This window comes from Salmo salar, chromosome ssa05, assembly GCF_905237065.1.
Source record: "Salmo salar chromosome ssa05, Ssal_v3.1, whole genome shotgun sequence".
NCBI lineage: Eukaryota > Metazoa > Chordata > Actinopteri > Salmoniformes > Salmonidae > Salmo > Salmo salar.
This window is the reverse complement of record NC_059446.1, coordinates 68,702,742-68,717,927: the sequence shown is the minus strand read 5'-3', so window position 1 is coordinate 68,717,927 and position 15,186 is coordinate 68,702,742. Positions and strand designations below refer to the sequence as shown.

The following is a 15,186-nucleotide window of genomic DNA, read 5'->3' as shown; positions in this document are numbered from 1 at the left end:
TGTTGGCCAGTCCCCCCTAGCCACTTTGTCCTGGAGAGGAATTGGGGGGGGGGGGATTAAAACGACCTTATAATAATTAGGTCATCATGACATGCAGGGTGAACATCATGTTCTACAATTACACTGACACCACATCCACAACAATGTCATATAAGCCTCCTGCATGTCACAGGTCTTAGCACTTCATCGATTGGGTATCTTATGACCATCCATCACACACATCTGACTTGGGTTTACATCCACTGCCCCTTGACCCCATTTAGAGCAGACAGTCGTGTTACTTATACAACCCTGGCAGACTCAATGGACTTGTTAAGTACTGGAGCTGGTGGGATGACATGTCCTTCCTGCCATGGCGTTGGTTGGTAATAGAAGTAGAGTCTGACTCTGAGTACCTAAAAATGGCATCAACCATGATCCTGAAGAGGGGGGGGTAACATTTGCTACAGATGGATTGAGTTTCATAATAGGCGCCTAAGAGATTGGCCAGAAGCGGACCCCATTTAAGCACTTAAAAATCATAATTCTTCAATCATAAAGTACTTTACTGGCTAATATCTCATCACTGTTGGAATTGTTTACACTGTGAGAGTACAAAGGATACTATGAATATTATTATCTGGAATAAGTATGTTGTTATCGTGAGCAGTGTTACAAATACTGACATATTAAACAAAACCAATTGGATATTGTTATCCAAAGCTATGCTCATACCATTCATATTATCCATAGGGGCCAAATGTCTAATGAAATGCACACTAGACCACAATCTGGCATCTAAACTCAACTTTATTACAGCAAATAAAAAAGGCATACACTTCCATTTAATTTAGAAAGTTAATGAATTTGCTATTTATTTTTGTCATACATACCATTCGCCTGTACAACCTTCCAAATTTACTCAAACGTGTTGAGACATCCACACACTAGACACAATTTGGGGAAAAGGTGCAGTGTTCATAGGACATCTTCCCACTCATTAAAGCCCAGAAAAATTACTATGATTATCCATTGATCAACTACACTTAACTATTTCAACTTATGTTAGATTTGTCTATTCATTCTGTCATGGTAAAGTTTTATACAGTAGGAAGCTTTCTTGTTTCCCCGCCTTGTCTGTCTCAGGGAATGCCAAGTGGAATGGTGAAGGAGAGGTAGTCGCCCACCTCACCCCATTCTGCTCTGAAGTGTTGGAATATGGTTATCCATGTGGTGAGTACTGCAACCCACAGTAGCAACCCCAGCCCTGATCGCTTTACATCTGAAAGAGAGATGTAATTTATTGTAGTCATGTTTGAATAGAAACTGCATGCTTTCACTAATACTTACACTAATGTTAAACTAATACAAAGCCAACTTTGTTTTAGCTGGATCATCTTATCTCATCATGGATCATAGGCCTACATCTCATAAGACACACAACCTGTAACATAAATGTATTATTTATCCAGTATGTAGATGTGCCACAACAAACCTGGACTACTAATCATTTGTACAAGAATCTTTAGTTATATTAATTAACAGCACTTTCTCTGTGTGCATAGACTATGATTGGCGGATTGACACTCACATGTTTTGATCTTAAGTTGTTCAGTATATGTTGGCTTTACAAAGGCCTCTTTGAAAAACCACACCACATTCACCAGCCACAGGAACGGAAGGAATGCAAATCCCCCTGAGATAGAAAGTCATTACAGTATTACTACATTATTCTTGCATTACTATATATATATATATATATTGTAAACACTAACATTTGGATAGTTAATGCAATGCTTTTCTCTTTGAACCATGCCAGGGGAAAGAAATCCCCTGGTCACGTAGAGAAAAACAACACTTGGTGGTTCAGACTTACCAACTTACCTAAATAGTATTTCCTGCAGAGGGTGAGTTTCTCCTCATTGGGAAGGCGCTCTAGGTTCATGTTGATTTCCTGTTATTTCCCCCTTCGTATTGACAGTTTTTCAAAGAGACCTTGAAGTATGATGGAAGAGTATAAAAGTGAGAGGGTATTTTGAAGATCTAGACTGGCACATTTCGGCTTCATGGAACTGCCCGTCTGTAAAATACGAGGGTGCCCCCTATCGATAAGAATGGAACAAGTCTTGTGTTTCCATCCAACGTTAGCCTGGCTATCTGCCCAGATTACACGATAAAATAACATATTTTAACACAAATTTTGCGAACTTAAGTATTTTAAGGCGAAATGTGTAGGCTAGTAGCTAAGTTTTGAAAAAGCAGTCGAAAATACTGCGTGCTGGATGGCTAACAATATATGCGACAATGTTAACAGCAATTGTCCTCTATAGCAACTACTATTACAGAAAAGACATCATTAATATTTTCCGAGGCTTTTACCTGTAATCTTGAGTTATATATATATGTGTCAAATAGCTCTAAATTGCTTGAGGATTTAACGTTAAACAGCTCAGACCATCAACACAAAAGAGAATTTCAACTTGTTCCTTTCCGCTTCCTACTCCAGTTTTCTGAAGAGGGGGATGTGACGTCCATATTACACCCCCCCCCCAGTTCATTGTGGGTAATGTAGTTCAGTAATGTAGTTGTACATAGAAACGTATGTTTTGGCATTTACATTAAAATATGTTTCAACCGTGTAATTAACTTTTGCTTGTAGTAAATCACCTATTATTGCTGACAGTGCAGATGATCTGAATTGCCATGCAAAATATGTGCCTTGCAGTTGCAAAATTACTGTTAACCTGCCTGTCTTATTCTGTGAATAATTTCCGTCAGTGAAGTTTACTACAATCAATGCACAAAAATATAGGCCTAGACTTGTGGATGTTTTCAATTCTTCTTTTCAAATTATGTTTAGAGCTTGATTTAAGTGCATTGACTCTCTCTCTCTCTCATGTAAGGAGCGCGCACATAATGTATAGTGGTTTAATCTGTATGATCATATCAAAAGACGAGGACAAGCCGCTCGGCCACTGAGGAATAGGGACAAGCCTAAAAATATTGGTTCAGCGGTAGATGGCCATTCACAAAATGTGTATTTTTTGGCATGGAGGGAAGCTGGGCCTTGTAGTTAATTATCGACAAACGTAATGGTTGTAATGAAACTATGATCGAGCAATGTGTCCTTTGTTTAATATCAAATGGGTTTATTACTTGCATTACATATTGCATTGCACACACAACTCCTATAAATTCCAATCATCATTTAAATAAAGATTTGCAAGTTACCCTGTGAAGCTTTCCTTGGACATACTTCATTTCCCGGCAGCCTTGCGGGTCCCCCCTCCCTATCTCGCGCCTTCCCTCTCGTCTCACCTCAAGTTGCTATCGGTGTTGTTTTTGAAGCTATGATGGCGGCAGCGGGATGCGGATCAGCAACCGCGGCTGCCATAGGAGGCCAAGTTGGTACTGCTGCACCCCGAGGTCGCTTCCCTGGTCGGCCTTGGTCGTCTCGCAGCCGCTTGCGTTCTGAGAAGCGATGGCAACTCGACCGATCAGGGGCAGAAGCTGACGATGTGACTAATGCTGGAGGCCCAAGGCCCACAAGCCTGGTTCTCTCGTTAAACGAGGACCAGTCTCACTTGCGCTTACTTGGGATAGAGTCGAACCACAAGAGCTTAGCGGAGGCTGGGTACAGCTCAAGTGGGAGCGAAGAGGTGAGAGCCCAAATCGCTGCTGGAGTTAGTATATTTTTGCTTCTTTTATCATGTCATTTTGGTTACCTGTGTTGGTGTGTAGTTTTGTGTGTGTGTGTCATGTAGAGTTAGCCCCGTTTCATAATACTTTGCTTTAAGTGTCAACATTAGTTAGCTAGCTAGCCAGCTAACGTTAGCAGAAGCGACTTCATGAGATGTTCGTCAATAGCGCTAGCTAACAAAGGGGAAGGCTAATGTAATATTTGTCTGCATTGTAGCTCTATGGTTAGTTAGACATAAGATTTACCACGAATAACTTAAACCCACGCTAACTAGCCATGTATTTGTCTTAAATGAGTATTTAGCTGTTTTATGCCTGTAATTGCTGCAGTGAGTAACGAACGTAGCTACATAAATGTTTCTATGAATTCAAGAGGGGGAGGGGCTACGTCAGAATCCTACTCTCTATGATAGCTAGCTAGCTAACTAACGTGTATGGGGATCATTTCACGTTCCTTTAAAAAACATGGCTTGCAGAATGTCACCAGGTCAGTTTTTTTTGTCGCTGTCACTGAGTCAATTAATGTAACGCTTGCTAATGTAACTAGCTTGTTGGAGAAGTAATTGGAGGGAAAACTATGATAACGAAACCCGGTAGTGGGTAAATTTGTCATGATGTGAGATGTTAACGTTACTTGGCCTGCTATTGCAGTCCATTTTCTATTTCATTACAGGCAAGAGAGGAGCACCAAGCATATTAGATATTTACATTTGACATATAAATGACCTAGGCCTACATAATGACTGCAAGTATTCATATGTTAATAATCTGGCTTGGACCCAAGCTCCACATTAGCCGACAAAATGCTTCTGCCACAATATCGACTTTATTTGCATATTAACAGGCATGTAGCAGATGTAGTTAGAGGCCTGCAACCCCTCCCCAGTTCCCAGGCATGACTGGGTAAATTGCTGCTGGTTTCTTGGTAATGCCTCGCCATCCATGAACAACGATGCATTACCTGGAGGAGAAGATCATTTGAAAGATGTGCTTGGACTGTTTTTGAATGATTAACTTAACTAGTTGATGTAATGGCTTGTCCAGTGCACTTGTGTTGGGTTTGTAATGGTATAGTTTGGTGCTCAAGACTAGCACAATCTACAGGTCATCCCAATGATGGTAAACATTTGACATGGGAGACGTATTGCAATTAGGCAGTAACCTAAAACACTATACATCGTCATTTCCATGTAAAAGAACCCACCAAACAATTAGTTTGTGTTTTTACTGATTTTCAGTAATCAATTATTAAGTAATCATTAATGGAATTACTGCAATTGTCAACAATGGGAAATCATAGTAGTCACAAACCACCATTGAATCACCTACTACTGTCCTCCTTCCCACTGGCATACTGTTAGTGTACTTGGAAAGTATTCAGCCTTATTATGAAATAAAAACATTGTTCTCATCAATCTACACACAATACCCTATAATGACAAAGCAAAAACCAGGTTTTTAGGAATTTTTACAAATTTTATATATATAAAAAAAAAAACATCCATGTAAATAAGTATTCAGACCCTTTACTATGAGACTCGAAATTGAGCTCAGGTGCATCCTGTTTCCATTGATCATCCTTGATGTTTCTACAACTTGATTGGAGTCCACCAGTGGTAAATTAAATTGATTGAACATGATCTGGAAAGGCACACACCTATCTATATAATGTCCCACAGTTAATAGTGCATGTCAGAGCAAGGAATTGTCCGTAGAGCTCCGAGACAGGATTGTGTGTGTCGAAGCACAGATTTGGGGAAGGGTACCAAAACATTTCTGCAGCATTGAAGGTACCCAAGAACACAGTGGCCTCCATCATTTTTAAATGGAAGAAGTTCGGAATCCCCAAAACACTTTTTAGAGCTGGCCGCCCGGCCAAACTGAGCAATCGGGGGTGAAGTGCCTTGGACAGGGAGGTGACCAAGAACCCGATGGTCACTCTGCTTGACAGAGCACCAAAGTTCCTCTGTGGAGATGGGAGAACCATCTCTGCAGCACTCTGCCAATCAGGCCTTTATGGTAGAATGGCCAGACGGAAGCCATTCATCTGTAAAAGGCACATGACAGCCTGTTTGGAGTTTGCCAAAAGGCACCTAAAGGACTCTCTGACCATGAGAAACAAGATTCTCAGGTCTGATGAAACCAAAATTGAACTCTGAATGCCAAGTGTCACGTCTGGAGGAAACCTGGCACCATCCCTACAGTGAAGCAAGTTGGTGGCAGCAGCATGCTGTGGGCATGTTTTTCAGCGGCAGGGACTGGGAGTCAGGATCGAGGGAAAGATGAACGGAGCAAAGTACAGAGAGATCCTTGATGAAAACCTGCTCCAGAATGCTCAGGACCTCAGACTGGGTTGAATCTTCAACAGGACAATGACCCTAAGCACAGAGCCGGGAAAGGGGGATACCTAGTCAGTAGTACAACTAAATGCCTTCAACTGAAATGTGTCTTCCACATTTAACCCAACTCCTTTTGAATCAGAGCAGTGCGGGGGGCAGCCTTAATCGACATCCACATCTTTGGTGCCCAGGGAACAGTGTGTTAACTGCCTTGCTCAGAGGCAGAACGACAGATTTTTACCTTGTCAGCTTGGAGATTCGATCCAGCAACCTTTCGGTTACTGGCCTAACGCGCTAACCACTAGGCTAGACAACACAGGAGTGGCTTCGGGACAAGTCTCAATGTCCTTGAGTGGCCCAGCCAGATCCCGGACTTGAACCTGATCGAACATCTCTGGAGAGACCTGAAATATGCTTCAACAAAGTACTGAGTAAAGGGTCTGAATACTTATGTAAATGTGATATTTCAGTTTGTTATTTTTAATACATTTGCAAAAATGTCTAAACCTGCTTTTGCTTTGTCATTATGGGGTATTGTGTGTAGATTTTTTTTTTTTTGGGGGGGGGGCAGCAATGTAATACGTTTTAGAATAAGGTTGTAATATATTTCTTTGTTGTGGAAAAAGTCAAAAGGGTCTGATTTACCCCCCCCCCACAGTAGTTAATGTTACCTCTCCCAGCTCTTACTGACAACCAACTACCCATGAGACCACTTGCTTTCCATTTACTGGAAATGGCATCTGAACCGACTGACACCGGACGTCCATGGACGTTGACATTTGGTCAGTCCGCCACGGCCTTGATTTCAAAGTCCACAGACGTAGTTTTTTTTGGTCGGTTTAGACCGGCCTCCATTTGGCCCAAACATAGACGTCCATGACTGGTTCAGATTTGGTCCGATCAGCAATCATAGACGTCTGTTTCACAAGTTTGCACGGTACAGTAAAGAAGAGTATAGTTCATTACGCGTTAATGCAGAATTGTTCATTTTTCACTCAGAAAAAGAGAACTCTTAAGATACTGTATCTTGCCGCATTTTGTAAGCACAGATCTAAAATGATTATTGTAATTTCTGCTCGGCATCAGACAAATTTTGTGCTTCAGTTGCACTTCACTCGATTGAGAATTCACGAACAGGCATTGTGCTCTGACTGATGTGTAGGTACTTTTCTCTAGTAATTTTCTCGGTGTAGCCTATTTTTCTCAGGTAAAATGCAAGATTAACTTCAAGCAACACATTAGGAAATGTAGCTGGCATTGCTCTTTCTATGATAAACAATAGAAATATGATGGTCATGCAGCGTTTTTGCAAAAAATACCTTGTTTTTTTCATTGTAAGCTAATTTACTTGTGTGGCTGTTAGCCAAAAATAGTGTTGCACTTCTGTTGTCATCTGATGAAAATGAAGCTATTTTCTGACGAATGTGTTGCACTAATGTATTTTCTGTGAAGAAGAACTATAGTTGGACTCCCCTGATCACCTTATTGAAACAAAAAGACACTCTTTCAACATAAAACGCGTGGGAAATGGTTTAAAACGCAGATTTTGGTGGTCTGCATTTTTGAAAATGCAGATTTCTGAACTCTAACGGTAGAGTAAAGTTTGGTGCAGTAGAGTCTACTGTACTGAATAGGGATCTTAACAGTTAATTGGTTAGCTGCCGAAAATACATTTGACTGTTCATGCTTATCAGTCTAGGTTAATTTGCATAATTTAGGGGAATTAAATTGGCCGTGTGTATTTTCGTTGGTTGTCATGTATCTTATCTATCGCACGCGCACAGCATACAGAGAATAGCCTATCACCTGTCAGAGAGCAGCTCCTCGAAAGATGGTACTGGAGTGAAACGTGCTTTTATATATTACTTTTTATTTCTCAATCTCAACTCGTAATTTAAGCTCGCCTCCCATTCCTCGTTCGAGTGCATACAGTGGGGGAAAAAAGTATTTGATCCCCTGCTGATTTTGTACGTTTGCCCACTGATAAAGAAAGGATCAGTCTATAATTCTAATGGTAGGTTTATTTGAACAGTGAGAGACAGAATAACAACAAAAATATCCAGAAAAACGCATGTCAAAAATGTTATAAATTGATTTGCATTTTAATGAGGGAAATAAGTATTTGACCCCCCTCTCAATCAGAAAGATTTCCTGCTCCCAGGTGTCTTTTATAGCGGTAACGAGCTGAGATTAGGAGCACACTCTTAAAGGGTGTGCTCCTAACCGCAGCTTGTTACCTGTATAAAAGACACATGTCCACAGAAGCAATCAATCAATCAGATTCCAAACTCTCCACCATGGCCAAGACCAAAGAGCTCTCCAAGGATGTCAGGGACAAGATTGTAGACCTACACAAGGCTGGAATGGGCTACAAGACCATCGCCAAGCAGCTTGGTGAGAAGGTGACAACATTTGGTTCGATTTTTCGCAAATGGAAGAAACACAAAAGAACTGTCAATATCCCTCGGCCTGGAGCTCCATGCAAGATCTCACCTCGTGGGGTTGCAATGAGAACGGTGAGGAATCAGCCCAGAACTACACGGGAGGATCTTGTCAATGATCTCAAGGCAGCTGGGACCATTGTCACCAAGAAAACAATTGGTAACACACTATGCCGTGAAGGACTGAAATCCTGCAGTGCCTGCAAGGTCCCCCTGCTCAAGAATACATATACATGCCCGTCTGAAGTTTGCCAATGAACATCTGAATGATTCAGAGGACAACTGGTGAAAGTGTTGTGGTCAGATGAGACCAAAATGGAGCTCTTTGGCATCAACTCAACTCGCCGTGTTTGGAGGAGGAGGAATGCTGCCTATGACCCCAAGAACACCATCTCCACCGTCAAACATGGAGGTGGAAACATTATGCTTTGGGGGTGTTTTTCTGCTAAGGGGACAGGACAACTTCACCGCATCATTTGACGGGGCCATGTACCGTCAAATCTTGGGTGAGAACCTCCTTCCCTCAGCCAGGGCATTGAAAATGGGTCGTGGATGGGTATTCCAGCATGACAATGACCCAAAACACACGGCCAAGGCAACAAAGGAGTGGCTCAAGAAGAAGCACAGCCTAGCCAGTCTCCAGACCTTAATCCTATAGAAAATCTGTGGAGGGGGCTGAAGGTTCGAGTTGCCAAACGTCAGCCTTGAAACCTTAATGACTTGGAGAAGATCTGCAAAGAGGAGTGGGACAAAATCCCTCCTGAGATGTGTGCAAACCTGGTGGCCAACTACAAGAAACGTCTGACCTCTGTGATTGCCAACAAGGGTTTTGCCACCAAGTACTAAGTATTGTTTTGCAGAGGGGTCAAATACTTATTTCCCTCATTAAAATGGAAATCATTTTATAACGTTTTTGACATGTGTTTTTCTGGATTTTTTTTGTTTTAATTCTGTCTCTCACTGTTCATATAAACCTACCATTAAAATGATAGACTGATAATTTCTTTGTAAGTGGGCAAACGTACAAAATCAGCAGGGGATCAAATTCTTTTTCCCCCCACTGTATGCTATAGTCAACGGTAGCCAGGCTATCAGTGTGTCACCCACCGCTTTGCAACATGAGCTTTAGGCAGTATAATTGTTTGAAACCTGAAAGTTTTACTTTACTTCAAATAATGAGGCATGTCTTACCTGGCTTCAAGGTAGCCCAGAGAAAATCCAACCATAAAAACAGGCAATTATTTTATATAGACTTCCTCATGCCATTAACTTTAATTTCTCTACTGTTCTATTGATTTTCATATCAACTTTCTTTTGTTGGCTAGAAGCCAAAGGCACAATCCTAGTCATATTAGCAACCTATCCTAGTTGTTGCCGTTAGATTCCCCATCTTTTTGTGTAACAGATTTTAATCCCTGTCACACATGAAACCACTCGCATTAGGTGCGCAGTTTTAGAACTGCGTTTTCCCGCATAATGCATTTTGGCAAATGTTTGAAAATGACATTTTATTAGCTGCTTCATTACAACAGTTGCATGTTCCATAATAGGCTATAGCCTTTTGACTGTAAGACTATAGGCTTGCTATTGTTGCATGTTTGCATTTAAGCTCTTAATGAAAAATGTCTGCTCCTTTTCCATGTATAGTATTTTCGGTTGGTCATGCCATTTTACTGTTTGTAAAAATGTAGCTGTTTTATTGACCGGTTAATGATGTTGTCGGATAGTCGTCAGCAAAATTTACCAAAATTTGCAATCCTAATACTGTGCTGTACTGTAACCTACATAGAAGTCTATGATTGGTTCAGATTTGTTCCGGACCAACCAAATTTGGTCTTAATTGGGGACAGAGATCATGAGAATAATGGCCAGTGTGTAGAATAATACCCATATATGCAAAGTATGATATTGCATGTTTTTACCTTTTGTGTACCTAATTCAGGACATCACCATGAAGAGTGACATTCATATCCATAATTATGCATTTCTGTGTTGTACAGATCAGAGACCGATTAGGTAATTCCGCAATCATTGTTCTGTTACCGGTTGTAAATTCACATAGTGTGTTCAATAACCCAAATCGATTTTCAAAGTCAAGGTGTCATGTCATAGCTGACACTCCATTCTTTCTGCAAACATCTTTGAATCTGAAGTTTTTGGAAAATGTGGTTGCATAAACAGAGGGAAATTTTACTGTTACCAAATTTAGCATCTGCACAGTTCTTCCAGTAAATGTATTTTTGTGACATTTTCTGTGTAAATTGTTCAAAGTTCTCCTTGTGCATAGAGTTGTATGGGTTGTTCAACTTTGAAATCACTGTTTTTTGTTTAGCATACATTTTAATGTAAAAAATAGGAGTCTCGGCGTAATTCCGTTACCATGGAATTACCTACTCACTACATGACATTACACAATATAATTGTTGATTGCCATGCCACTGTTCTCCCTCAAGATTGGGATATAAAAAAAAGCTTCTGTAGTCAACAGTACTAGCATTCAATTGCATAGGCCTAGTTGTGTTAAGGTGTGTGTGTGTGTTAGGTTATTGTCACTGTTGTCAAAGCTTTTAGGCCTAATTGTTGCATGTAAACTACTATTCATCAATTTCAAATGCATATTCGGATCAAACTGTTGTGAGGTTATGGAAAATTGTGAAACAGTCGGAAAACGCATGTTGGGTGTCCAAAGTTAATAATCTGACCTTGCCTTTCAGGGAGATGATTTCACAGGATTTGAATCTGATCGTAAAGGATATAAAGGCCCCATACGGTCCAGACATAATCCCTCCAAAAGTAAGTATTAGCCTATTCTACACCTATGCCCATCCCTTGCCACCTATCTATTATTCTTGGGCGGAATCGAGATTTTCATACTGTTATTCTGCCATCCCGGGATTTACGTTATTACTGGTATAGCACACAAGGGGCTCAAAACGCAAAAAAGGCCCATTGGCAGTCTATTACCAGAATTCCAACAAAATTAGCACAACTAATGGCAAATTCTCATGGACGCTTTTAGCTGAATGCTAATGAGCACAAACGAGCAAACCAATTGCAAAGACTGGCAAATCCAGCTCATAAAGTTCTACAAGTATAGCTGGTAGTCATTTCTGGTGTGGACATTTAGAAGCTGAAGTGAACGAGAAATTGTGCAACTAAACAGTTGTAATGCATATTTGTCTGAAGGAAGAACAGCATCTGTATGCTGAGAAGAGGGGTGGAGAACAGAAAGGATGAAAAAAACGATAGTTGGAAGCACAGAGAAAAAATTGCAACTGTACAGCTGATTCATCCAGAGCTCTTTGACTTATCAAACACGGCAGAAAGCTAACCGCCCGTCTCCTTATTAATTCAGCCACTTACTTAGATAACAAGTAACCAAATACACAGCTGGAGAGTATAGCACATCTTAGACAGTTTTAAGATATCTGATGGCTAACATTTAGTAGGGAATTGCATACAAGTGTAACTTTATCACCTCATGTGCGCCACGCAGAGACTCACCGATAGATATAGAACACAATGGACTCACCAGCTCCCGCTTTCTCCCATTGTGTTTACAATGTACACATGGCTGGCTGCTGTTCTGGGAAACTATGGTATGCTTCATAAATAAAAATGTGACTGGGGAAATAGGGTTGCACATTTTAGGGAATATTCAGAGGTGGAAACTTTGTGGGAATATATGGAAATATATGCAAATTAATATTAATACCATTTAAATGTAGATGTTTTTTGCATTGGATATATTTACCATATCATATGGAGACAAACGTAAACCTTTTACCTCATCGTAAGTAGACATACAGTGGGGCAAAAAAAGTATTTAGTCAGCCACCAATTGTCCAAGTTCTCCCACTTAAAAAGATGAGAGAGGCCTGTAATTTTCATCATAGGTACACTTCAACTATGACAGACAAAATGAGAAAAATATATCCAGAAAATCACATTGTAGGATTTTTTATGAATTTATTTGCAAATTATGGTGGAAAATAAGTATTTGCTCAATAACAAAAGTTTCTCAATACTTTGTTATATACCCTTTGTTGGCAATGACACAGGTCAAACGTTTTCTGTAAGTCTTCACAAGGTTTTCACACACTGTTGCTGGTATTTTGACCCATTCCTCCATGCAGATCTCCTCTAGAGCAGTGATGTTTTGGGGCTGTCGCTGGGCAACACGGACTTTCAACTCCCTCCAAAGATTTTCTATGGGGTTGAGATCTGGAGACTGGCTAGGCCACTCCAGGACCTTGAAATGCTTCTTACGAAGCCACTCCTTCGTTGCCCGGGCGGTGTGTTTGGGATCATTGTCATGCTGAAAGACCCAGCCACGTTTCATCTTTAATGCTCTTGCTGATGGAAGGAGGTTTTCACTCAAAATCTCACGATACATGGCCCCATTCATTCTTTCCTTTACACGGATCAGTCGTCCTGGTCCCTTTGCTGAAAAACAGCCCCAATGCATGATGTTTCCACCCCCATGCTTCACAGTAGGTATGGTGTTCTTTGGATGCAACTCAGCATTCTTTGTCCTCCAAACACGGCGAGTTGAGTATTTACCAAAAAGTAATATTTTGGTTTCATCTGACATTCTCCCAATCCTCTTCTGGATCATCCAAATGCTCTCTAGCAAACTTCAGACGGGCCTGGACATGTACTGGCTTAAGCAGGGGGACACGTCTGGCACTGCAGGATTTGAGTCCCTGGCGGCGTAGTGTGTTACTGATGGTAGGCTTTGTTACTTTGGTCCCAGCTCTCTGCAGGTCATTCACTAGGTCCCCCCGTGTGGTTCTGGGATTTTTGCTCACCGTTCTTGTGATCATTTTGACCCCACGGGGTGAGATCTTGCGTGGAGCCCCAGATCGAGGGAGATTATCAGTGGTCTTGTATGTCTTCCATTTCCTAATAATTGCTCCCACAGTTGATTTATTCAAACCAAGCTGCTTACCTATTGCAGATTCAGTCTTCCCAGCCTGGTGCAGGTCTACAATTTTGTTTCTGGTGTCCTTTGACAGCTCTTTGGTCTTGGCCATAGTGGAGTTTGGAGTGTGACTGTTTGAGGTTGTGGACAGGTGTCTTTTATACTGATAACAAGTTCAAACAGGTGCCATTAATACAGGTAACGAGTGGAGGACAGAGGAGCCTCTTAAAGAAGTTGTTACAGGTCTGTGAGAGCCAGAAATATTGCTTGTTTGTAGGTGACCAAATACTTATTTTCCACCATAATTTGCAAATAAATTCATTAAAAATCCTACAATGTGATTTTCTGGATTTTTTTTCCCCCTAATTTTGTCTGTCATAGTTGACGTGTACCTATAATGAAAATCACAGGCCTCTCTCATCTTTTTAAGTGGGAGAACTTGCACAATTGGTGGCTGACTAAATACTTTTTTGCTCCACTGTAATTGCAAATGATTAAATCCTTCCAATGGAAAAAAAATAAATGTAGTTACGAATTGAACTTTAATTAAATGAGTTGATTCTTCACATGGGATGATTTCACTGAACAACAAAAGAAAGGGAATATTGAATGATCCCAATGATCCATCGCTTCTCCCAAAAATGTTTTCAACATACATTTGTAAAATGATAGTCTAGAAACTAAAGCTTTGGTTGTCTTCCTCTGTCTTCCATGTCTTCTCCCTGGACCTCAATGTCCACCTCTTGAATGTCAGATTCTGAGGTCTCATCTTCACTATCACTTTCCAACCTTGTTGAGGATGGCTTGTTGTCAGGCTCAAAAAGCCTCAAATTTGCCCGGATGGCCAGCAATTCTTCACCCCTTGTATTGGTCAACCTGTTGCCTGCTTTGGTGTGTGTGTTCCCAAACAAGGACCAGTTGCGCTCTGAGGCGGCTGATGTTGGTGGGATTTGGAGGATGATGGAGGCAACAGGGGAAAACGCCTCAGGTCCACAAAGCCCCTTCCACCAGGTGGCTGGTGAGATATGTTGGCACGACTGCCATATTGCATCTCCATCCCAAAGCCCTTGCTTGGAAGTGTACTTCACCAGACTGCCAAGAAACTTGCCCTCATCCAGGCCAAGGTGGCGAGACACGGTAGTGATGACACCATAGGCCTTGTTGATCTCTGCACCAGACAGGATGCTCTCGACAGCATACTTGGGGTCCAACATGTACACTGCGGCGTGTATGGGCTTCAGGCAGAAGTCTTCGTGCTTTTTGATGCATTTCAGAACTGCAGTTTCCTCTGCTTTGAGCAACAGTGAAGCGGGCAGGGCAGCCAAGATTTCTTCTCTTACATCTGCAAGCAGAGTCTGAACATCAGACAAGATGGCATTGTCTCCCTCAATCCGTGTAATGGCTACTGCTATAGATTTCAGGCTGTTTACCACTCTCTCCCAAAATACACAACTAGGAGGATCCTCTTGATGGGGCTATCCATATTGACAGACTGTGATATGGCCATTTCTTGGAGAGACCCCTTCCCTTCCAGGAGACTGTCAAACATGATGACAACACCACCCCAACGGGTATTGCTGGGCAGCTTCAATGTGGTGCTCTTATTCTTGTCACTTTTCTTGGTGACGTAGATTGCTGCTATAACTTGATGACACTTCACGTACCTTACCGTTTCCTTGTCTCTCTTGTAGTGTGTATCCGTTGTTTTCAGTGCCATTATGTCCTTGAGGAGCATATTCAATCCATGAGCAGCACAGCCAATGGCTGTGATGTGAGGGTAGAACTCTTCCACTTTAGACCAAGC

At 41.4% G+C, this 15,186-nt stretch overlaps 2 protein-coding genes across 3 annotated transcripts in view; one reads left to right on the top strand and one right to left on the bottom strand.

The window, feature by feature from the left end:
• Nucleotides 1-771: 771 nt before the first annotated feature.
• Nucleotides 772-2,519, bottom strand: LOC106605614 (gamma-secretase subunit PEN-2). Its single transcript, XM_014201448.2, has 4 exons — nt 2,359-2,519; nt 1,864-1,974; nt 1,571-1,675; nt 772-1,261 (listed from the first exon to the last, which is right to left on the bottom strand). The coding sequence occupies exons 2-4, from the start codon at nt 1,922-1,924 to the stop codon at nt 1,122-1,124; spliced, it is 306 nt and encodes a 101-aa protein (XP_014056923.1). The 5' UTR covers nt 1,925-1,974; nt 2,359-2,519; the 3' UTR covers nt 772-1,121.
• Nucleotides 2,520-3,284: 765 nt separating this feature from the next.
• Nucleotides 3,285-15,186, top strand: part of LOC106605615 (histone-lysine N-methyltransferase 2A) — a 62,823-nt gene continuing 50,921 nt past the window's right edge. Inside the window, exons 1-2 of one of the 2 annotated variants that reach the window (XM_014201450.2) lie at nt 3,285-3,638; nt 11,173-11,251. In XM_014201450.2, coding sequence (XP_014056925.2) covers nt 3,330-3,638; nt 11,173-11,251 — 388 coding nt within the window. In that variant the 5' untranslated portion in view covers nt 3,285-3,329. Of the gene's footprint in view, nt 3,663-11,172; nt 11,252-15,186 lie in introns of both variants that reach the window. The other variant, XM_014201449.2, reaches the window with a different exon arrangement.